Here is a 23,775-nt window from a genome sequence, read left to right as displayed (position 1 = left end):
AGTAATGTTACAGACTGGAGGTTGAAAATTTATGCCCTGTAAGCCAAATCCAGCCTACCATCTGATTGTGTAAATACAGTTTTATTGGGCAGCCACATCCATTTGGTTCATATTGCTTATGGCTGCTTCTAAGTTACAACTGCAGAGTTGAGTAGTAGCATCAGATACTACATAGCATGCTGCTATAGACTGAATGTTTGTGTTCCCTCAAAAATTCATATGTTGATACCCCAATGTGATGGTATTGAGAGATGGGGCCTTTTGAAAGTGATTAGGGCTGCTGAGCCTGCATGAGTGGGACTAGTACCCTTATAAAAGAGACCCCAGAGAGCTCCCTTGCCCTTTCTGTCATGCGAGAACAGAGAAAAGATGTTTTATGAATTGCAAAGCAAGTTCTCACCAGGTACTAAATCTGCCAGTGCCTTGATCTTCGACTTCCCAGCCTCTAGAAATGTGAGATACAAATTTCTCTTTATGAGCCACTCAGTCTATGGTATTCTATTATACCATCCTGAATGGACTAAGATACCCACAGAGCCCAAAATATTTATTATCCAGCCCTTTACAAGAAAAGGTAGCCTTTCCAACTAAGATGAACATCTTGTAATAAACATATTACAAAGGTGATGTCAGCACCATGGCAGAGTGAGCACTTCCCTTAGACTCTGCCCTCTAAGATATAACAAAAAGGACATTCATATACAAACAGAGGATATTTACACAACACAAAAGATATCTGAGAGACCCACACAGCCATACCTCTGAAGGTGGAGGTGCTAGACCCCATAGAGGAAGTGGAAGGAAATAAGGGAAGCTCCTCTCCCTCGCCCAATGGCAGCAACCCAGGGCGTGGGACTGCATGACTCTGAGAAGAGAGTGGGGTGGGGCAGCTCCATGGGAACAGCTTCACTCACCAAGTTCCCTCATAGCCAATGGGAAAGGCCCACACAGAAGTGACTAAGCTATTGCAGGGGTGTCTTCATCAAGCCAGCACCCCAGGAGAGCAGACAGCAAGGGCAGAGTGAGAAGGCCACTAGTATCACACAAGCGAAAGAAAGTGCCCCTCCCCAGGCCCAGCAGTCAAGCTCAGCTGGTCGGCCAGAGTGCCAGCACATATGACAGAAAAGCAGCAGATGTGAACAAGCCAGCTGGGGACACAGTAGACTCAGAATACACAGCTTTGACCTCCACCCAGTGGTGGCAGGTGGAATTTGCAACTAGGTAGTATCACTACAGAGCAGCACAAATCCATGCCATCAAACAATATGACAAAATATATTAATACTCCTGACCAGAAGGAAAATGGCAGGCACCCAGAAATCAATCCTGAAGGCACAGGAATTTATAATCCAATGACAGAGAATTAAAATAGCTATAATAAAAAAAACTTAAGTTTACAAGAAAATACAGATAGAAAATTCAATGAAATCAAGAATTTCTTCACAGAAGAAATTGAAACTAGAAAGAAAAATGAATCAGAAATGTTAAGAGATGAAGAACACAATGGATGACATAAAGAAAAATCTGGACTCCACGAATAACAGAGCTGATATTATGGAGGAGAGAATAAGCAGTCTAGAGGATAGAAATATAGAAATGCTTCAGATGGAAGAGGAGAGAGAACTAAGACTAAAAAGAAATGAAGACATTCTCTAAGAAAGATGCAATTCAATTAGGAAATGCAATATAAGGATTATAGGTATTCCAGGGAGAAGAAAAGGAGAATGAAACAGAAAGCTTGCTGAAAGAAATAATAGCTGAGACTTTTCCAAACCTGGGGAAGGAGCTGGAAATACAAGTGAAGTAAGCTAATAAAACTCCTAACTATATCAATGTAAAAAGACCTTCTCCAAGGCATATGGTAGTAAATCTGACAAAAGTTAGTGACAAAGAAAAATATTAAGGGCGGCAAGGCAGAAGAAAATAACTTACAGGGGAACCCCTATCAGGCTTTAGGCAGATTTCTCAGCAGAAACCTACAGGCTAGGAGAAAGTGGAATGATACATTCAAAATTCTGAAAGACAAAAAGATTCAGCCAAGAATATTGTATCCAGTGAAAATATCCTTCAGATATGATAAAGAAATAAAAACTTTACCAGATAAACAAAAGCTAAAGGAGTTCATTGCCAAAAGAACCCCCCTACAAGGAATGACCAAGAAGGCCCTAATATCTGAAAAAAAAAGAAAGAAAGAGGTTAAAAATACTTGAGCAGGGAAATAGGTAGAGAAAATCAGAGAATTGCAACTCTCTATCAGAACAGGTTAGCAAACACTTACTTATAACATTAAAGGTAAAAGCAAGGAAAACATCAAAAATAAATGTAATCTTGTTATTTTAACCACAAACTCACAACACAAGATAGAATAAATTGTGACAATAATATCTTAGAAGAGGAAGAGGAAACGGATGGAATTGGCTTAGTGTAAGGAAATAAGAGGCTATCAAAAAATGGACTATTTCATTTACAAGACTTTTTATACAAACCTCATGGTAACCATTAAACAAATAACTAAAACAGAGACACAAATGACAAATAAAGAGAAAACTAAGAAAACCATCATACAGAACTATCAAACTGAACTGGTAGTCCGACATACATGAGAGAAGAAAAAGGGAAATGCAGAAGAACTGGAAAATGAGCGATAAAATGGCAGCACAAGCACTCATATGTCAATGATCACTCTAAATGTAAATGGACTGAATTCTCCAATCAAAAGGCACAGAGTGGTGGGATGAATTAAAAAACAGGGCCCAACAATATGTTGCCTCCAGGAAACAAACGTCAGCTCTAAAGACAAACACAGGCTCAGAGTGAAGGCATGGAAGACGACACTCCAAGCTAATGGCAAACAAAAGAAAGCAGGTGTTGCCATACTTTTATAAGAAAAGAGAGACTTCAAGACAAAACAGGTTAATGAGAGACAAATAGAGGCAATATATAATAATAAAAGGGACACTGCACCAAGAAGACGTGACACTTACAAATATATATGCACCCAACACAGCAGCACCAAATTACAGGAAGCAACTACTGATAAACCTAAAAGGAGATATTAACAACAACCCAATAATTGTAGGAGACCTTAATACCCTACTTACATCAATGGAGGGATCACCCAGATAGAAAGTCAACAAGAAAATATCGTATTTAAATGAAAAACTAGACCAGATGGACTTAATGGAAGTACATATCTAACACTCCATCAAAAAACAGCAGAATACACATTCTTCTCAAGTGCACAGGAACATTCTCAAGGATATACCATATGTTGGGAAACAAGGCAAGACTCAATAAATTTAAGAAGGTTGAAGTCATATCAAGCACCTTTTCCAATTATAATGCTATGAACTAGAAATCCACTATAAGAAAAAAGCAGGGAAAGTGACAAATATGTGGAAACTAAACAACATGCTATGGAAAAACCAATGGATCATAAAAGAAACTAAAAGAGAAACAAAAAAAATATCTGGAGACAAATGAGAATGAAAATACACCATTCCAACTCATATGGGATGCAGCAAAACTGGTCCTAAGAGACAAATTCATAGCAACACAGGCCCATCTTAACAAACAGGAAAAATCTCAAATAAGCAATCTTAAACTACACCTAACAGGATTAGAAAAAGAGGAACAAACAAAGCCCAAAATCAGCAGAAGTAGAGAAATAAAAATTATAGCAGAAATTAATGACATTGAAACAAAAAAAAAAAGTAGAAAGGATCAATGAAACAAAGAGCTGGTTCTTTGAGAAGATAGACAAAATTGACAAAACTTTAGTCAGACTCAATAAGAAAAAAATAGAGAGGACTCAAATAAATAAAATTAGAAATGAAAGATGAGAAATTACAATGGATACCAAGGAAATACAAAGGATTATAAGAGAATACTATGAAAAACTATACGCCAGCAAACTGGACAATCTAGAAGAAATGGATAAATTCTTAGACTCGCACAACTTGCCAAAACTGAACAAGAAGAAATAGAGAATCTGATTAGACCAATCACAATTACAAAAATTGAAATGGTAATCAAAAACCTCCCCAAAAATAAAAGTCCAGGACCAGACAGATTCTCTGGAGAATTCTACCAAACATTCAAAGATTTAATACCTCTCCTTCTCAAACTATTCCAAAAAATTGAGGAAGATGGAACACTTCCTAACACATTTTATGAGGCCAACATCACCCTGATACCAAAGCTAGACAAGGAGAACACAAAGAAGGAAAATTACAGGCCAATATCACTGACGAACACAGATGCAAAAATCCTCAACAAAATACTGGCAAACTGAATACAGCAATACATTAAAAAGATCACACACCATAATCAAGTCAGATTGATACCAGGGACAGAGGGATGGTTCAACATCTGAAAATCAATCAATGTGATACACCACATTAACAAAATGAGAAATAAAAACCACATGATCATCCTAATAGATGCAAAGAAAGCATTTGACAAGATCCAACATCCATTTCTGATAAAAATTCTCAATAAAGTCAGTATAGAAGGAAAGTGCCTCCATATCCAAAAGGCCATATACGACAAACCCACAGCCAACATCATACTCAATGGGGAAAAACTGAAAGCCATACCTCTGAGAACAGGAACAAGACAAGTGTGCCCACTCTCACCACTCTTATTCAACATAGTACTGGAGGTTTTGGTCAGAGCAATTAGGTAAGAAAAAGAAATAAAAGGAGTCTAAATAGGCAATGAAGAGGTGAAACTCTTGCTCTTTGCAGACAGCATGATTTTATATATAGAAAGCCCTAAAGAATCCATCAGAAAACTATTAGAAATAACCAACAACTACAGCAAGGATGCAGGGTACAAAATCAACTAACAAAAATCAGCTGCATTTCTATACTCTAATAATGAACTGACAGAAAAAGAGAATTCAAGAATATAATGCCACTTACAATCACAACAAAAAGAATAAAATATCTAGAAATAAATTTAATGCAGGTAAAAGACTTATACAATGAAAACTATAAGACATTACTGAAAGAAATCAAAGAGGACATAAAGATATGGGGAGATAATCCATGCACATGGATTGGAAGAATAAATATAGTTAAAATGTCCATACTACCTAAAGCAATCTACAGATTCAATGTAATCCCAATCAGAATTCCAATGACACTCTTCATGGAAATAGAACAAAGAATCCTAAAATTCACATGGGGCAACAAAAGACCCCAAATAGCTAAAGCAATCCTGAGAAAAAAGAAGAAAGCTGAAGGCATCATAATCCCTGACTTCAAAAGATACTACAAAGCTATAGAATCAAAACAGCATGGTACTTTTTACAAGAACAGACACACAGAATTGAAAGCCCAGAAATAAAACCACACATCTATGGACAGCTAATCTTCAACAAAGGAGCTAAGAACATACAATGGAGTAAAGAAAGTCTCCTCAATAAATGGTGTTGGGAAAACTGGACAGCCACATACGAAAGAATGAAAGTAGACATCTTTTGCCACACACAAAAATAAATTCAGAATGGATCAAAGATTTGAAGGTAAAACCTGAAACAATAAAACTCCTGGAAGAAAATATAGGCAGTACACTCTTAGAAGGATCTTTTTGAATACCATGTCTACTTGGACAAGGGAAACAAAATAAAAAATAAACAAGTGGGACTTAATCACTCTAAAGAGCTTCTGCAAGGCAAAGTAAACCAGGAACAAAACGAAAAGACAACCCACCAATTGGGAGAAAATATTTGCAAATCATGTATCTGACAAGGGGTTAATCTCCAAAATATATAAAGAACTCACACAACTGAACAACAAAAAAACAACCAGATCAAAAAATGGGCTGAGGATATGAACAGACATGTTTCCAAAGAAGATATACAGATGGCTAATAGATACAAGAGATGTTCAACATTGCTAATCATTAGGCAAATGCAAATCTAAATTACACTGAGATATTACCTTACACCTGTTAAGATGGCTATAATCACAAGACAAAAAATAACAAATGTTGGAGAGGATGTGGAGAAAAGGAACTCCTCATACACTGCTGGTGGGAATGCAAACTGGTCTAGCCACTATGGAAAACAGTATGGAGATTTCTCAAAAAATTAGAAACACCATATGACCTAGCTATCCCACTACTGGGTATTTATCCAAAGAAGTTGAAATCAACAATTCAAATTGTCTTATGCACTCCAAGTTCATTGCAGCGTTATTGATTACAGCCAAGAAGTGAAAGCAACCCAAGTGCCCATCAACTAATGATTAGATAGAGAAAATGTGGTGTATACAATGGAACACTACTCAGCCAACAAAAAAGACAAAATCATTCCATTCCCAACAATATGGATAGACCATGAGGGTTACTATGTTAAGTGAAATAAGCCAGATGCAGAAAGACAAACACTATATGATTTCACACATGTGGAAGATAAACTAACCCATGGACATAGAATTTAGCGTTTACCAGAGGAGAAGGTGGTTGGAGGGTGGGCACATGGGGTTAAGGGGCACATTGATATGGTGACTGACTAAAATAATAATGTACAACTAAAATTTCACAATGTTACAAACTATTATGACCTTAATAAAAAAATTACAAAAATAATAAAAAAAGGATATTGCTAAGTGGAAAAAGCAGGACACAAAACTATGCGTAGGATGATATTTTATAAGAGGGGTGTGTGTGTGTGTGTGTGTGTGTGTGTGTGTGAGTGTGTGAGTTGAGAAAATATTTTATATATATTTTTAATAAGTATTAATGAAGACACTACATGTAAGTTTTATTTTGGTGCTTTACTATATTTCCCAAATCTATAATGAATACACTTTACTTCTGATATCAGATTTAAATGTAATTTTTAGTAAAAGCAACAGAGAGAAGGTAAATTTCTCTGTGCTATAATAGAGAATTTTAATTTTGTAAGGAAGTTTTTACACAAAGGTAAACAGTAAATATTTTGGGACTTATGGGTCATATGGTCTCTCTTAAAACTACTCCACTCTGTCGCTGTAGTATGAAGTCACTCATAGACTATACTTAAATTAATAAGTATGGCTATGTTCCAGTAAAACTTTATTTACAGACACTGAAATTTGAATTTCATAAAATTTCGTATGCCACAAAATATTCTTTTTTTTCCTCCATCATTTAAAAATATAAAAACTATCCTCTGCTTGCAGGGCATGCAAAAACTAGAAATGAGCTATATCTGGCCTGTGGTTTGATGAAAGAAACGTTGTATTAGACGAGTCTGAATTTGTCGCATATTGATTTAAAATTATATAAAACAATTCCATTCAGAATATCAGCATCTGCTCTCCTCAATGTCTCTCACTTCATTTTTTACATTTTGTGAAGAAATCTGCCGTGAAGAGATATTCTGTTTTATATTTTCTAGCCGCCGTTTTTCTGAGTTAGGAATATTATTATGAGTGTTTAATCTAGTAATGCCAATATATATTATTTTAGCACAACTATAGTGTCCTTGTATAACAGACATAATGTTCTGCCATCTAAATCTATAAGTAAATAATACACACTCGACTGTAATGTTAAAGTGTGAGATCTGAAATCCACTTTTCTCTTCTTGTTTTGACAAGATGAATATGCACTGGTATTAAAAAACTTTTAGGCTTGGCAATATGCATGGTATGTGAAACACCGTTGAGTTATTGCATCGCTGTGGTCTGCAGTGCACTGAACAGCACCGCAAAGTGATGAGAGCACGACATTCTCTGTTGCAACTACTTGACTGCCGCTATAATGCAAAAGCAGCCATAAGCAATACATAAAGCAATGAGTGTGGCTGTGTTCCAACAAAACCATTTATGGACATTGAAATTTGAATTTCACAAATTTTTATGTGTCATACATTACTTTCTTTTCATTATCTTCAACCATTTGAAATATAAAAACTATCCTTAGCTCACGGCTGTACAAAAACAAGGGTTGGTAGTTTGCTAATCTTTGCACTAGAGAAAAGAAGTAGGACCACTGAAGATCAGTTGTAGGAAAGTAGAATTAAGGTTAATATAAGGGAACAGTACTAAAATTTTGCTGGTATTTAAAAATAAAAACACCTATTTTGGGTGGTAGTGTACACATTTCATAGAAAATACTGAGTCTAACCTGTATGGTCATCTGTTAGAAATGATGAGACAGGGATTTCTGAATTGAAATGATGAGATCTAAAGCTTCTACAGATATCATTTTTACAAATAATTCTTACCTACCTTTTATCCCAATATCAACTCTAGACTAATGTTGGTAGTTGCTACATATTAAAGACAGAGAGAGAGAGAGAGAGAAGAAGTGGGAGGGGGAGATATTATATACAAGTATATATAATACATAATGGGTGTGGTTTATTTATTTGAGAAAAACTCTGTGCAAAACAAATCAGCCAAGCCATACTCAAAGAAAAGCCCCTGAACATAAAAAGATTGGCAAATAAATGTACATGGATACGTTTTAAAATAGAATTTTTAAAATGTATGTGTTCTTTTTTTTCTTAATGATTACTGGCTTTTTAGATTAACTGACCAATTACTTCTCACTCACATAGAAGGTTTCCACTGCAAACATTTAAAACTGTCATCACACATTTTTTTATTTTTACCTCATAAAGTGTGTTGTATGTGGTAACAGTCACAGTGTTTGTATGCAACATCAGCCTTTCTCCAAGAAGAGTGAAAAGACTATGGGTATGCATAATTTCAACTTTTCTCCTGGAGGAAAAGGAGGAAAAAAAGCAAAATACTATGAAACACATCGGATTTTCTAATCACATGACTTTGGGATAAGAAAGTATAATCTATAAGCATATACGGTATTACATAAGTAATTATTTTTATTAACTTCCATCTACAAAAAGAAATGACAATTTATAGCACAATTGTCTTCTAAATTACCAAGACTACTATTTAAACACTTCTCAAATAAAATATCTGTGCAGACTAAAATGTGAAATATACAAATTATAAAACATTATATGTTGACAGCTATTATTTTCAAATTTCCTCTAACTATTTCAGTCAGTGTTACTAGGTTAAGGTTATTGGTTTCTCCTATCACAGAGACTACAGAATTTTTAAATCTTTTCTGTCCAAATTCAAAGTAGGCTATGAAAAACTTCACTATCAAGAATTTAAAATTATGGTTAAAAATGAGTACTCTAGTTGATATTGGGATTACACAGCAAAATAATTCAACAGAAATAAAGGGGACTCATTATTGCTTCTATTTGTGGCTCATTTAACTGTTGGCTCATTTAAAGTGTCCCCCCAACAAACCCATAATTAGGATAGAAAACTATTAAAAGCGTCCTGGAACACTTAGCTCTAGTTCAGGGAATTACTACATGCCTCTCATTCATGTCACTTTCTTAGCATTCAACGTCTGGATCTTCTTGACTCCCAACTCACAGTATTTCATTTCTTACCTTGATTTTCTATTGTTTGGACTGGATTTTCTATTCATTTTCCCTGTTTAGATTTGGCAACTATGACATAAACTGACTAGGTAATCACCAAACTCACGTTCCTTTCTTCCTGAGACCACAGCTATACTATAATTCCAGCCTATCTAACAGCAAGGTGTGGCCATTTAACTGAGTTCTAGCCAACGGAATGTGAGCAGAAAAGTTGTGCACCATTTTCAGGTCTGGCCCACAGAAGATGCATTCATGCACACCTTCCATGCTCTTTTCCCAAAGCAGCAACACAGGAGCCCAACCATGAAGACAAGGAGGCACAAGGTAGAAGTAGCCTGGGTCTCTAAATCACACTGTGCAGGGTATTGTCTGCTAAGGAACACCCATTGGACTTTAAATGAGTAAGAAAGAGACTACTAGCTTGGTAAGCGACTAAAATTTCATTGTTTGTCTATTGTAGCAGGTATTGTTACCTTAATTAATACAGAAATCAAATAATCAACCATTTATCTGGGTACCACTCACCTGGAAATCCTCTCTTCTAACATCAGCCTCCAAGCTCCACACTGCACAACAAAAGATACAGGACAGCTGTTTCCCCTCACCCAATCCTCCTCAGTCCAGAGAGGGAAACAGCAAAATTACCTAAACTCAAGAGGAAGCTAAGGCATTTCTCTTGTGGCTGTGTTTGCCACATCTTAAAAAAAATTGGAAAAGGTCAAATGATTGTCAAAAAAAAAACCACAAAAAAACAGGACTAATGGATATTATGGCATTCTGGAAGGGAAGGCTTTAGTCTCTTCTAACTCAAACCACACCCAAGGAAGAGAAGCCTGAAGCTTTCATTTGCTTCCAATCAGGAAAAAACAAATGCCAATACATATATATCCCTTGATCTCTCTCTCTGATACACGGAGCTGGTAAAAGTTATCTATATTAGGCTATCTGGAATCAGTAATCTCTTAATTGTGCAACTACAATTTCAGCTACTAAAGAAAGGCATGCCCTTCTGATTATCTCCTCCAATGTAAATGTTTATAGAGCAGCTTAATTCTAGCTTTTGGGGGGAGCTTGAAGAATACCGTGCATACACCAGGGAAGAGATGGGTCAGCTCCCTCCAGCAGTTTGCTTTAAAACAATGCTTACCAATAAATTTCACCACACAGCAGTCAAGAGATAGCCAAAAATGCCATCTATCATCTCAGGCAGAGCGGGTGTGCTGACCTTGTACATCACATAATTTTGTTTCCCACAGGAGCTCTAATGGAAGACCTGCTCTGTGTATTCCGTTCAGTCACAGGGCATATACTGGGGAAACTAACATCTTGAACCTGCTTAACTTTAAGACCTAAATAGATTTCAAGCTTTAGTGACTATTTGATTTTACCTTTCGAATTTTACAGGATTTCTGCCCACTTGGATTAAGAGTGCAATCTACTTTTTTAAAAGAGTAACCTTTTAATCTCATACAAATTACACATTTATTAGTTTACTAAACATTCCATTGAAAATACACTCCAATTTCCTTCTTCACAAAACAAACAAGTCTTTTTGGGGGGATAGTCAAACAAATGCTTCTTGTAACGAATTCAGAGAATATGTTGAAACAAGAAAAGAAAAAAGAAAACCCATAATTCCATAACCCAGAGATAATCACATCAGGTTATGTTCTTCCAAATTAATTACAATGCACATAAATATGTTTGATAGACATAGCTGATATTAATATAGCAGAAATAATTCTCTATAAGGTAATTTGTAGCTTGTTTCCTGCAAGTCAACAATATATTGTGTCTTGAATTTTCATTGTCAATAAATATAATTGATGATAAGAATGCAGGATAATTTATTCAGTCACTACTGCTGGCCATTTATGTTATTTCCAATTTTTTTATAATAAAAAAAACTTTGTCCTTTTAGATAAATCTTTGGGTATATCCCCAATTATTTCCTTAGAAAATATTCTTGTAACTGAAATTATGGGGTTAAAAGCTTTTATATTTAATTTTATTTTATGAGATTTTACAGTTTATGACCTCCAAAAATATGTACTCTCATACTTTCACCATCAAGGTATAAATGCATTTTGTCAGCAGCTTCACCAGTCCTATGTATTATAATAACAATAAAAGTCAATTTGATATGCAAAAGTTAGATCTTATTTTAATTTTCAAAAAGTGCTGATAAAAATTCCTAAGTCTTTTAACCATTTATATTTACTTCCGAGAACTGTCTGATACCATACTCTGATCATTTTTTCTCTGTGTGGTCATCTTTTTCCTACTGATTATAAAAACTCTAATAATATTAAGAAAATTATCCTTGTATCAAGTAATTGACAAATATTTTCCATTTTTTGAATTTTGGGGTTTTTTGAGAGAAGATTTCAATTTTCTTGAATGAAATCTATCAATCTTTAACCTTGTCATTTCTTTACTTGGGGTTAATGTGGGAAAGACCATCTCCATCTAGTGATCAGTTATTATTCCTTATTCTTTCTCCTATAACAGTTTAATAATTTTTATTTTAACTCATTTTTCATAATAATTATTTAATTGGTTTTGTTAAATGATACCCAACATACAATTGCAAGCAGGGCAGGGAAATACAAAGTAGAAAGTTTTAAAATTCTAGCACTCAGAAGTAACATAATAAATAATAATAAACATTAAAAATCTCTTCAAGGAGAAGAAGACGAGAGAAAGGGGAAGGGAAGGGAGAGAAAATGAGGAAGGAAGGATTGGAGAAATTCATACAAAAGGGATTACACTAAATGTTAATTTAAATAAAAGTATCATATATAATTTACTCTTATTTAATAGAAAGGAAAAAACTGGATATGAAACAAAAACAACAACAAATCTTGTGAGATTCAGGTGACTTTCTTCACCCCAAGAGATATTATTCTTTTTGAAAAAGTCTCTGTAAAGTTCAAAAAAGAAATTCTGAATAAAAGAGTGAAGTGATATATATTTTAAACAAACATTTCAGTTTTGGAAAGTATCAATTCATTTCTTTACATTAAAGACAGATCACTAACACTCTCATACTTCATGTCACTTCCAAACTTTTGTGATCTACATTGCTTATTTTAAGATCATCAACGTTTAAAACACTTAGATTATGTTCTTCTTAACACTGTTGTTATATATTAATTACTAAGCCCTGGTCTATTTTAAATGAATTCAGTTCCTTGACTTTGTCTTCACCATTTCTGCTTTCTCGCTTTCGACTTTTCTCTCAACTGGATGGACGTCATTCAAGAGGGTCAAGAAGTCTGTCTTCTGAATTTAGACTTGATGTCTATATGCTTAACCTGGAGGGTGGAACATTCTTGGGTCACATCTTCTCTTAGAACTTCCAGACATTGCTTTAGACATTGCTTTATTTCTTTTCACATTAAATTTAACTGTGAAGAAGTCTGAGGCCAGCCAAATGTTGAACCAGTTGAAGGTAGCTTTCTTTTTTGCCTAGATTATTTTAGAAATTCTTTTTTACCACTAAACTTAAATTTATATAATGTATGTCTCAGTGTTGATCATCCTGTGTCAAATTTTCCTAGAATATCGTGTGCTTTTTCTAAACAGAGATTAGTTCTTTCCTTATTTTATGGAAGTACTTTCTGTTTCATTTGTTTGGTTCTCCCCTCGAGAGACAGTAGTTTTCTTTAGGTAAGACACTTTGTCCTCTGTATCTCATTTCCTCTATATTAATTACATTTCCTAAAATTATTACATAATTTGGATCATCAATTTGTTTCCTTAACTCTTCAAGTTCCTTTTCATCTCATTTTGTTATTACCTTGTCTTGAGAGCTTACTGAATGTATACTCTTGCAATTTATTCTCAAAATATTATAGAAACTTTCTTTTCCTTAATATATGTTTTCTTCTGGACTAAATTATTCTTCTATCCTTTGCTCATTTCTTTTCTCTCTCCTTTTGCAGTATCACATTAGCATGATTTTTGCCATTGTTTTTCATCTCGCTTATGTTTGTGTATTTTGTTATATTTATTCTCATAAAATTTTGCTACCTGCTCATCTCTCTTTACCCACATTGAGAATTGTTTGATTTGTTGTCTGAGATACAATTTCAGGGCTGAGCATTTCATGTTCTATCCATTTTTTTCTGAGGCCCAAAGGCTTTAATTTGGACAGAAAGAGGACAGCTGAGGCTGTGTGCACACTTTATTAGATTACCTGTACTGTTCTATCTTCTGAGACAATTTTTTTTTTTTTGAGGAAGATTAGCTCTGAGCTAGCAACTGCTGCCAGTCCTCCTCTTTTTTGCTGAGTAAGATTGGCACTGAGCTAACATCTGTGACCATATTCCTCTATGTTATATTTGGGACGCCTGCCACAGCATGGCTTGATAAGTGATACATAGGTCTGCACCCAAGATCTGGTGAACCCTGGGCCACCAAAGTGGAGCACGCAAACTTAAACACTATGCCATCAGGCCGACCCTGGCAATTTTTTAAAATATTCTTTACGACAGTTCAGTCTACTTAAGGGAATATATCTCATTCTCATAGAGAAATGGTCTCAGGCTTTGGATTGATCCCCCAATTTGATATAGAAAAACCTGGAACTTTCACTTCCATCAAAGAATTCTGGCCTTAGCTCTTTATTCTCCATCCTCTCCAAGAAACTATTTCCACCCACTCAAAGTCAGAAGAAGAAAATGGGGATACTTAACAAGTTCCTGTCATTCCCATCGGGGAGAAAGCTAGGGATTCTATTGATTATGCAAGCATAGGAATACGGTAAGGATCTATATGAAGTCACTCCAGAATCTTCTGGTTGTTTCTTTAGCTGTCAATATTTTGAATGCATTGCTTTATGAGATGCTTTCTTTATTTGGCTTCATCTGACTTTTTCTTGTTGTGGAGGGAAAGGTCCGTATTTTACTATTTAATATTTATTTCATTAGGTTTGGATAAGGGAAATTCTTTTATCTCTCTTTATCAACTTGACCTGGAAATGCACAATTGCAAATGTTTATTCTCTCTGATATTTGTGTTTTGTTTTGTTTTGTGGGTTGGAAGGAGAAGAGGGAGAAGTAAGACATGGTTTGGGGTAAGACATCTCTCCCTCCAATTCAGAAATTAAAAACAATTTTCCAATGCCAATTACTGAATAATTCACATTTTAATAATGTTCCCAATATCTAAACATACATGCATTATTAGCATGTGTTCCTAGGGTTTCTAGTCACCTCTTTTTTTAGCTCATTCCTTGGTGTAAAGTCTAGTAAACTTATCACAATACACACTCACTATTCTTATTTTTTAATCTTTCATTGACATTTTTACTCATTTGTTCATATGAGTTGGCTTTATGACAGGTTTTGAAACTTTTTAAATAAACCCTGGAATTTTTACCAAAATTCCATTATGTTTATTAATTGATTTATTATAATTCTACAGTTATATAATTGAGTCTTTCCACTAAGGTACATGGAATAGCTCTTGATTTACTGCAGTTATTAAAAACTTTTCAGGGCTGGCCCTATGGACTAATGGTTAAATTCGCCACATTCCACTTTGGCAGCCCAGGTTCGCTTCCCAGGCACAGACCTACACCACTCCTCAGTGGCCAGGTTGTGGTGGTGATCCATACACAAAATAGAGGAAGACTGGCACAGATGTTGGCTCAGGGCAAATCTTCCTCAAGCACAAAGAGGAAGATGGCAACAGATGTTACCTCAGGGGGACTCTTCCTCAGCAAAAAAATAATAAAATAAAAAATTTCATGGTTTTCAGGAAATATAATCATATTTACGTTTTCAATTTCCTTTCTAATAAACTGAAAGAAAGAACATTTTAGGCTACTATTCTATATATTATTTTATAGTTAAGAATCATTAGTTATTCAATTAGTGGACACTATTATATTTTTCAATCTCCTTCAGTCTATCAGGAGAATTGTAAGATTATTTGAGGTTTTTAATCTACATTTCTTCATCCTTTTACTTTGAGGCTAAAAATGAATAAGCTATAACTCAGTAATACATACACCTCTCAGTGTTTACAGGGAAACTATCAAAACGCAGCGATGAAGGAAGGTACTATAGGATGGTTCTGTTGAAATGTCAGATGATTACTAGTGAAGCAAAACAGGAAACATTCTGTGTTCCTATACTTTTACCTTGTTTCCTAATGTCTTGCTATTACTTTCCCACCTCTTACTTGATGTAGTATGAATATGTATGGAGACCTCAAAAAATAAGTATTTAAAATTATTTGGAGCAAAATGATGTTATTACCAAGAAGTAGAAGTTAACCTCTTGTATAGTGACATAAAGTAAGATATTTTCTTATAACAATCTAGCCTATAATTCTAAAAGACTTCATTCCAAATCTCTCCATCTTATCTTAATGAGGTTTGAAAAAGTTTTATCCATTTTACTGGCTCCTTCAAGAAAATCACCTTTGAAATCCTTTCAACAGTTTTTGTTTTATTTTCTACTTTCTTGAGGCTACTCTTCATCTTTACTAATTGGTACTTCATAGCTTACTTTGTTGTCCTTTAATTAATGTTGTAATATGAGTACACATTCCTCTAATTTTAATCTTTATTTTTCAACAATGTAAGTATTTACTTCTGAGTAAGCTTTTGCTATGATGCATGCATAGACAATTTCTGATTTTCCTTTTAATTTCTTCTTTCACTGAGGGATATTTATTAAAAATGCTTAATTTCTAAGTTCTTGAGATTTTTTTGCTCAGCTTCTTTTTTTGAGTTCTAATTTTATTACGTTATGATCAGAAAATTGTGGCCAGTAAAATCTCTACTTTGTCTACATTGTTTATTTTATGGCCAAGGACATGAATTTTTTGTTTGTTTTCAGTAAATGCCTTGTAGTCATAAAGTATATTCTCGAAGGATGTAAGACTGAACATATATCTATTGAGTCAAATTTTATGAATTTATATTCAATTTCCCTATATCTTTATATATTTATTCAATTGGCCCCATTTTGAAGGAGAAATTTTGGCTACACCATTACTGTATTTTATCAAGTTATTACTGCAGCTCTAACGGGTTTTGTGCTTTACATATTTGACTGCAATATTTGATACTTTTAGGTATATGACCAAAACCTCTTCTACTTAAATTGTGCCTTTCATCAATTCATAATGTCTTTATATATTCTGTTTTGAACTTTTTTGTTTGTTTTGCTTGAAGAAGATTTGCCCTGAGCTAACTGTACCAATCTTCCTCTATTTCGTATGTGGGATGCTGCCCTGTGATGAGCTTGATGAGCAGTGTGTAGGTCTGCGCCCGGGATCTGAACCTGCAAACCCTGGGCCGCCAAAGTGGAGCACGCAAACTTAACCACTATGCCACTGGGTTGGCCACTGTTTTGAACTTTTAACTTCAAGTTCAACTAATTCTGTTTTGTGCTTTCAGAGCCCATCTGATTTGTAATAATAGCAACAAAGTTCTGCTTTCTTTTTCTTTGTTATCCCTTTCCTCATCCATTTATTTTTTTAAAACCTGATTTTTTTTAAAAGAGAGGAAATCATTTACCTGTCCATGATCCCATTCTTTTCACTATATTTTGGGGTAAACAATTTCATGTTTCTTATTACCACATTATGTCTTTATACTTTTATTAGGCATGTATCTATTCCTAAACTATTTTAATTTTGTTTTTTCATATTTTTCAAACTCACATAAATGGTGTCATTAGTACGTATCTTCTGCAACTTGCTTTATTGGTTCATATTAGGTTTATGAAAGTTAACTTTTGATAATTCATTTTCAAAGCTGAACACATATCAGCAGTAGGAATATATCTCAATTCATTTATCTGTTATCCTATTGATCTTTTATATTGTTTCCAACTTTTCTTTATTACTAACAAGGCTGCACTGAATTTATGCACATACACGAGAGTTTCTCTCAAGGAAAGAATTACTTAGTCATAGAGTATCAGCAGCTTCATCTTTTTGAAAATTGTCAAATTGTTCTTCAATGTGATTGCATCAATTATAAAATTTCACCAGTGATTTGAAAGTTTCTCTTATGCCTATCCTTGCCAACACCTGATAATGTCAAAAATTTTAAAGCTTACCATCCTAAAGTACATTAAATGTAATTTTTTTTTATTTGTACTTTCTTGATTGCTACTGAAGTTAAGTAACTTCCCACATGTTTATTGCCAATTCAGGTTTCTTCTTCAGTGCATTGACTGTTTAATTCTTCAGGTTTCCAACGGTTTTTCTCTTTCTTATTAGTTTGCATGATTTTTAATATATTCAGGATACAAATCCATTATATTCCAGATAAACTATACATATCTTATTTCACTTTGTGGCTTGTCTTCTCAGTTTTTTATGGTGTCTTTTAAGGCATTTTTTATTTTAATGGTGAAATTTACCCACTTTTCCTAGATGACTTATGCTTCTTTATTTATTGTTTTAGAAACCCTTTCTTAATCCAAGGTGATAACACTATTATTCTACACTTTCTAAGTTTTAAATTTTGCTTTTCAAACTTTTATTAGCTTTATTGAGATATAATAACATACCATAAAATTCACACACTTTGCAAGTGTACAATTCAGTGATTCCTTAAAACCCTTACAGAGTCATGCAATCATCATCACTGTCCAGTTATAGAACATTTTCATCATCCTAAAAAGTTCCCTTGTGCCCATTTGTAGTCAATCCCCATTCCCATCGCTAGCCCCATGTACCCACTAACCCGCATTCTAGACATTTCATAAAATGAAATCATATAATATGTAGTCCTTTGCATCTGGCTTCTTTCACATAGCATAATGCTTTTAGGCCTCATTAATATGATATAATCATATCATTAGTAGTTCGTTTCCTTTTAATTGTGCAATTAATATTCCACTGTATGGACATACAATATTTTGTTTATCCATTCAACAATTGATAGAATTTGGGTAGTCTCCAGTTTGTGGCTATTATGAATAATAGTACTAAGAACATTCACGCACAAGTCTAGGTACAAACACATGGTATCATTTTTCTTGGGCAGATACCTATCAGTGGAAATGCCAGATTATATAGTAAATTGTTCGATTTTTTAATGAAATTTGAAAACCCTTTTGGAACATGGCTGGAACATTTTACATTCCCATCAGCAATGCATGAGGATTCAATAAATTGTTCTATGTTGTGCTTTTGCTTTTATTCAAATCAAATTATTTTCTATTTTTCTTTGTGATGTCTTTTTCGACCCAGGGTTTATTTAGAAGTGTGTTGTTTACTTTGCAAATATCTAACAATTTCCCAAGTCTTTTTCTGTTGTTGATTTATAATTTAATTCTGTATGGTCAAAGAACATATTTTGTTTCATCTTAATTCTTTTAGATTTATTGAGACTCATTTTATGTTTTACAGTTCAATCCATAATATATTCTGAAGAATGTTACACATGCAATTGAAAACAATTCTGCTGTCTTTAGGTGGAGTTTTCTACAAATGTCAATATATTCTTCAATATGATGTTGAACAGGGGTAGTGAAGACATGCTTTCGTTAATTGTTAGTTATTGAAAGGGAATGCTTCTAAGATTTCACTACTTAATATGATTGTGATAAGTTTTGGGTAGGTCTATGTTATCAGGTTAAATAAATAGTTTTTTATTTGTGCTTTCCTAAGAATTTTTATGATGAATGGGTACTGAATTTTATCAAAAATTTTTGTATTATTATAATTATACAGCTATTCTTTAATTTGTTAATAAGTAGATCATATAAAAGATATCCTGATGTTAAACTACTCTTATATTCAGCACAAAATTGAGAACCTAGGGGAAAAAGGCAAAATATCTTTCTTTTTGGAATATAAATACAGCTATAAATTGTCTCCACTACCACTTAGGCCAACTCTCAGAAGTATAAATATACAAAGTTTTCAATATCTTTTGATTCTAAGTATTTATAATTTGAACAATGACTGCTTGTTATAAATTATTTAAAATATGTGTATTTCCATTTTCTTAGTTTTATTTTCATCACTGATTTCTTGTTTGCACTGTAGATGAGAAGTCATCTGTATGACAATAACTTATTTAAATTTATGGAGCCAATTTTATGGCCTCATTTAACAATCTGTACAGTTTTGTGTGTTCTTGAGAAGAATGTATATGCTAATCAAGCCATGGAGTTTTTGTTCAAATTTATATTGTTCATTTGTGATTGCTCTTGTAAAAAGAAGACCACATTAAAAATCTCTAAACTACTTTGATTTCTCTTTCAAATTTAGCCAATTTTGTTTCCCATACTTCACCTATGCTGTTAAGTGTATATGAATTTGAAATTGTTCTATTTTCCTAGTAAATTGTACCTTTTTCCTTACATGACACCCATCCTTCAAACTCAACTTTTTTGCCTCAAAGTTTATTTTGGTTTATTTAAACATTGGTCTACCAGGTTTTATCATTTAGTTTTTAAAATAAGCAGTACTTCTACTTGGGCAAAAAATAATGATGACATAAAAGGATACAGAGAGGTTTAACACCCAACTCATACCCTCTCTCTCTCATTCACACTCATACAGATAAAACATTTTTCTTGGTTTTTTATTTCCCTATCAGCTTCTCCCCTCACATACACTTTTAAATAAACTTTATTTTTTAGAGCAGTTTTAGGTGACAGCAAAACTGAGCAGAAAGTACTAAGAGTTCCCATATACATCCTGGCCCCAGGTACACATAGTCTCCCCCTTCTATCAGCATCCATCTCCAATGTAGTACATTTGTTACAAATGCCTATCATGGGTTTTTTCTCCTTAGCTTTATTGAGATATAATTGACATATAACACTGCATTAGTTTGACGTGTACAACATAGTAATTTGATATATGTATATACTGCAAAATGATTACCATAAGTTTAGTTAACATCCATCACCTCATATAGTTACAAAATTTTTTTCCTTGAGATGAAAACTTTTAAGATCTACTCTCTTAGCAACTTTCAAATATACAATACAGTATTGTTTACTATAGTCATCATGTTGTACATTACATCCCCAGAACTTATCTTATAACTGGAAGCTTGTACCTTTTGATTACATTCACTCATTTCCCCCCACCTCTACCCCCTGCCTGTGGAAACCACCAAACTGCTCTCTGTTTCTATGAGTTCAGTTTTTTTTTTAGATTCCATATACAAGTGAGATCATACAGTATTTGTCTTTCTCTGTCTTATTTCACTTAGCATTAAGCCCCCAAGGTTCATCCATGTTGTGACAAATGGCAGGATTTCTTTGTTTTTTATGGCTGAATAATCCATTATATAGAGAGAGTGATCTGTTCCCTCATGTTCACTACAGCATTATTTACAAATAGCCAAGACACAGGAACAACCTAAGTGTCCACATTTTCTTTGTCCATTCATTTGTCAATGGACCCATACATTGTTTCCATGTCTTGGCTATTTGTAAATAATGCTGTAATGAACATGGTGGTGCAGATATCTCTTTGATATAGTGATTTCATTTCCTTCAAATATATACTCAGAAGTGGAATTGTTGGATCATACAGTAGTTTTAATTTTTATTTTTTGAGGAACCACCATACTCTTTTCCATAGTGGTTGTACCAATTTACATCCACACCAACAGTGCACAAGGATTCCCTTTTCTCAAAATCTTCACCAACACTTATCTCTTGTGTTTTTGATAATAGCCATTATAAAAGATGTGAAGTGATATCTCAATGTGGTTTTGATTTGCATTTCCCTGATGATTAGTGATACTGAGTACCTTTTCATGTACCTGTTCACCATTTATATTTCTTCTGTTGGAAAAATGTCTATTCAGACCCTCTACTCATTTTTTAATTGGATTTTCTTGGCTAATGCATTGCATACATTCTTTATATATTTTAGATATTAATACTTATTAGAGATATGATTTGCATATATTTTCTCCCATTTTGTAGGTAGCCTTTTCACTTTGTTGATGGTTTCCTTTGCTGTGCAGAAACTTTTTAGTTTGATGTAGTCTCAATTGTTTATTTTTGCTTTTGTTGCCTTTGCTTTGGCTGTCAAATCCAAAACATCATTGCCAAGACTGATGTCAAGGAGCTTATCCCCTACATTTTCAGGACTTAGCTCAAGTCTTTAATCCATTTTGAGTTAATTTCTGCACATGGTGTAAGATAGAGGTCCAGTTTTCCCAATACCACTTCAATTTTTTTCATCAATGTCTTACAGTTTTCAGTACACAGATCTTTCACCTCCTTGGTGAAAGATTTAAATTTATTCCTAGGTATTTTATTCTATGAAATCTTTCATTCTTTTACCATATCCTTAACCTCCTTTCTTATTTGTCATCTTTGTCTCTTGGTGCTGCATTCTAGGTAACATCTTCATTTCTATCATCCAGTTCACCAATTCTTTCTTAAGTTTTATCTAATCTGTTTAACACGTACATGGAGTTGTTAATTTTAGGTACCATCTTTTCATTTCCAGAAGTTACTTTTGACTATTTTTTTAAAAAGCTGAATGGTTTGTTTCAACGTCATCCTGTTTCTTAAGAATTATGTCTTCTATTATGCTTGATTTTTATTTGTGGTATATGAGCATTTCCCTTACTTTTGTATCCAGCTATACATCTGAAAGGATTTACGTTATATTTTATCCAACATTTCTAAGTTTTTAGTAGCACACACTGAGTCAGGATATCTTGTTTTACCCATTATTTTTCTCCTCCAAGAATTCTTATTAGTCTCCTATTTTCTATGCCTTTATCTCTTCTCTCACTTTATATTTTTGGTCCATGCTTTGAAATCTTCTGGTCCACTAATTTGGGTGAATAAGGAAAAAAATCATGAGCCAATGGAGAATAACACCTTTGATTCTACTTGAATCTCAAATGCTCTTTTTAAAAATAAAATTCAAAGGTTCCACCATAGCCTCCACCACTAGTTCTACTTCACTGAATATACAGTTTGATGATTCTGTCTTATCTCCCATCTCTGGCTGCTAGGCCCCTTCAATGAGTTGTTATTTTTCATTTTCACACACTTGTGGTCAGATCTCATGGCTGTGAATTTTACATGATGGGATTCTCACAGGTTTTGTAAGGGAAAGATCCCCCTAAGCACACTGACTTGTATAATGTAAGTCCTGGAGCCAGCATCCTAGCAGTCCAGTAGCCCTATACTTCCACAAGTTCAAGGACAGGGAAGATTCATCCCATCGTTTCAGATACCTCTTGGCCTTCTAGTGGTCGCTTACATAAAGCCATTGTTACTATTCCTCTGAGGTGGGAGGGTGGAGGAGAGGAGAGAGACTGGGAGGCAGAGATCTCTGAGAAAAAAGAATACCCAAGATGTGCTGCTTTCTGGTCTTTACCTTAGGCCTCTAACATAGTTCTTCAGTTGAATGTCATTCCCATAGAAGAGAAAACTCCTCATCAGTTGTCTTGTTTTCTCTGATGGTACGCCAATATAACACCAAGTCTCATTTGTACCTGGTACACATAGGAACCAACATTTGGCCGAAGAAAGCCAAATAGCTTGGAATTGAGAGTAGATGAGAAGGAAACTTCTTTCCAACTGCCATAGTGCCAGAATCCACATCACTACTTTTTGTTAACAGACAATTAGCTCTGACAGAAAAACTGGACTAATTTCAAATAGTCCAAAAAGCAAAGAAGCCATTCGGTTAAACAACTGTCAACATATAACAGGCCATTAAATAACAACAATATACAGCAATTTGATTCATTTAACTACCAACAGTACATTTTATAGTGTGATTATCTTGGAGAATTCACCCAGAATTGATAATGTTTTAAGTTAAGACATTAGACAATCTTGGTTGAGAATTTTTATTTCCGTAGTGAACATTCAATAACATGTGCTTTAAAATTTTTATAAGCTAAAATTATCATAGCTGTATTATGGTACAGTACTAGGCCATTTTGATCATCTATTTGAACTATCTGTTAGAATTCTGTTCTGAGGATTACTGTAGTCAGGCCACCTCCATAAAGAAACAGTTTGGCTTTCTACTTAAGCATATATCCAAGTTAGGTTTCTCAATTTTATATCTTTTTTGGGGAAAGTTTTAAGATTTACAGGAAAGTTGAAAAGACAGTACAGAGTTCTCATATACTATTCACCCAGTTGCCTCATGTGTTAACATCTTACCTAACCACGGTACAACTGTCAAAACTAAGAAATCAACATAGGTACAATATGATTAACAAAACTACAGACTTTATTCAGATTTCACCAGTTTTCCTTAACAGCCTCTTTCTATTCAGGATCCAATCTAGAATACCACCTTTCATTTAGTTGTCATATCTCCTTAATCTTCTCTGGTCTCTAGCAGTTCCTTGTTTTTTACGACCA

General features: G+C 34.1%; 1 protein-coding gene across 9 annotated transcripts in view; it reads right to left on the bottom strand.

Annotated features, from left to right (window-relative positions):
• The window catches only part of NBEA (neurobeachin), a 680,233-nt gene that overhangs the window by 474,539 nt on the left and 181,919 nt on the right, over nt 1-23,775 (bottom strand). For all 9 annotated transcript variants that reach the window (XM_070520525.1, XM_070520517.1, XM_070520519.1 and 6 more), the window contains one exon: nt 8,612-8,720. In XM_070520525.1, coding sequence (XP_070376626.1) covers nt 8,612-8,720 — 109 coding nt within the window. The remainder of the gene's footprint in view (nt 1-8,611; nt 8,721-23,775) is intronic.

The sequence above is a fragment of the Equus asinus genome, chromosome 11 (assembly GCF_041296235.1).
Source record: "Equus asinus isolate D_3611 breed Donkey chromosome 11, EquAss-T2T_v2, whole genome shotgun sequence".
NCBI classification, from domain to species: domain Eukaryota; kingdom Metazoa; phylum Chordata; class Mammalia; order Perissodactyla; family Equidae; genus Equus; species Equus asinus.
Note: the sequence above shows the minus strand (reverse complement) of the source record. Positions and strands in the feature narration are given on the sequence as shown.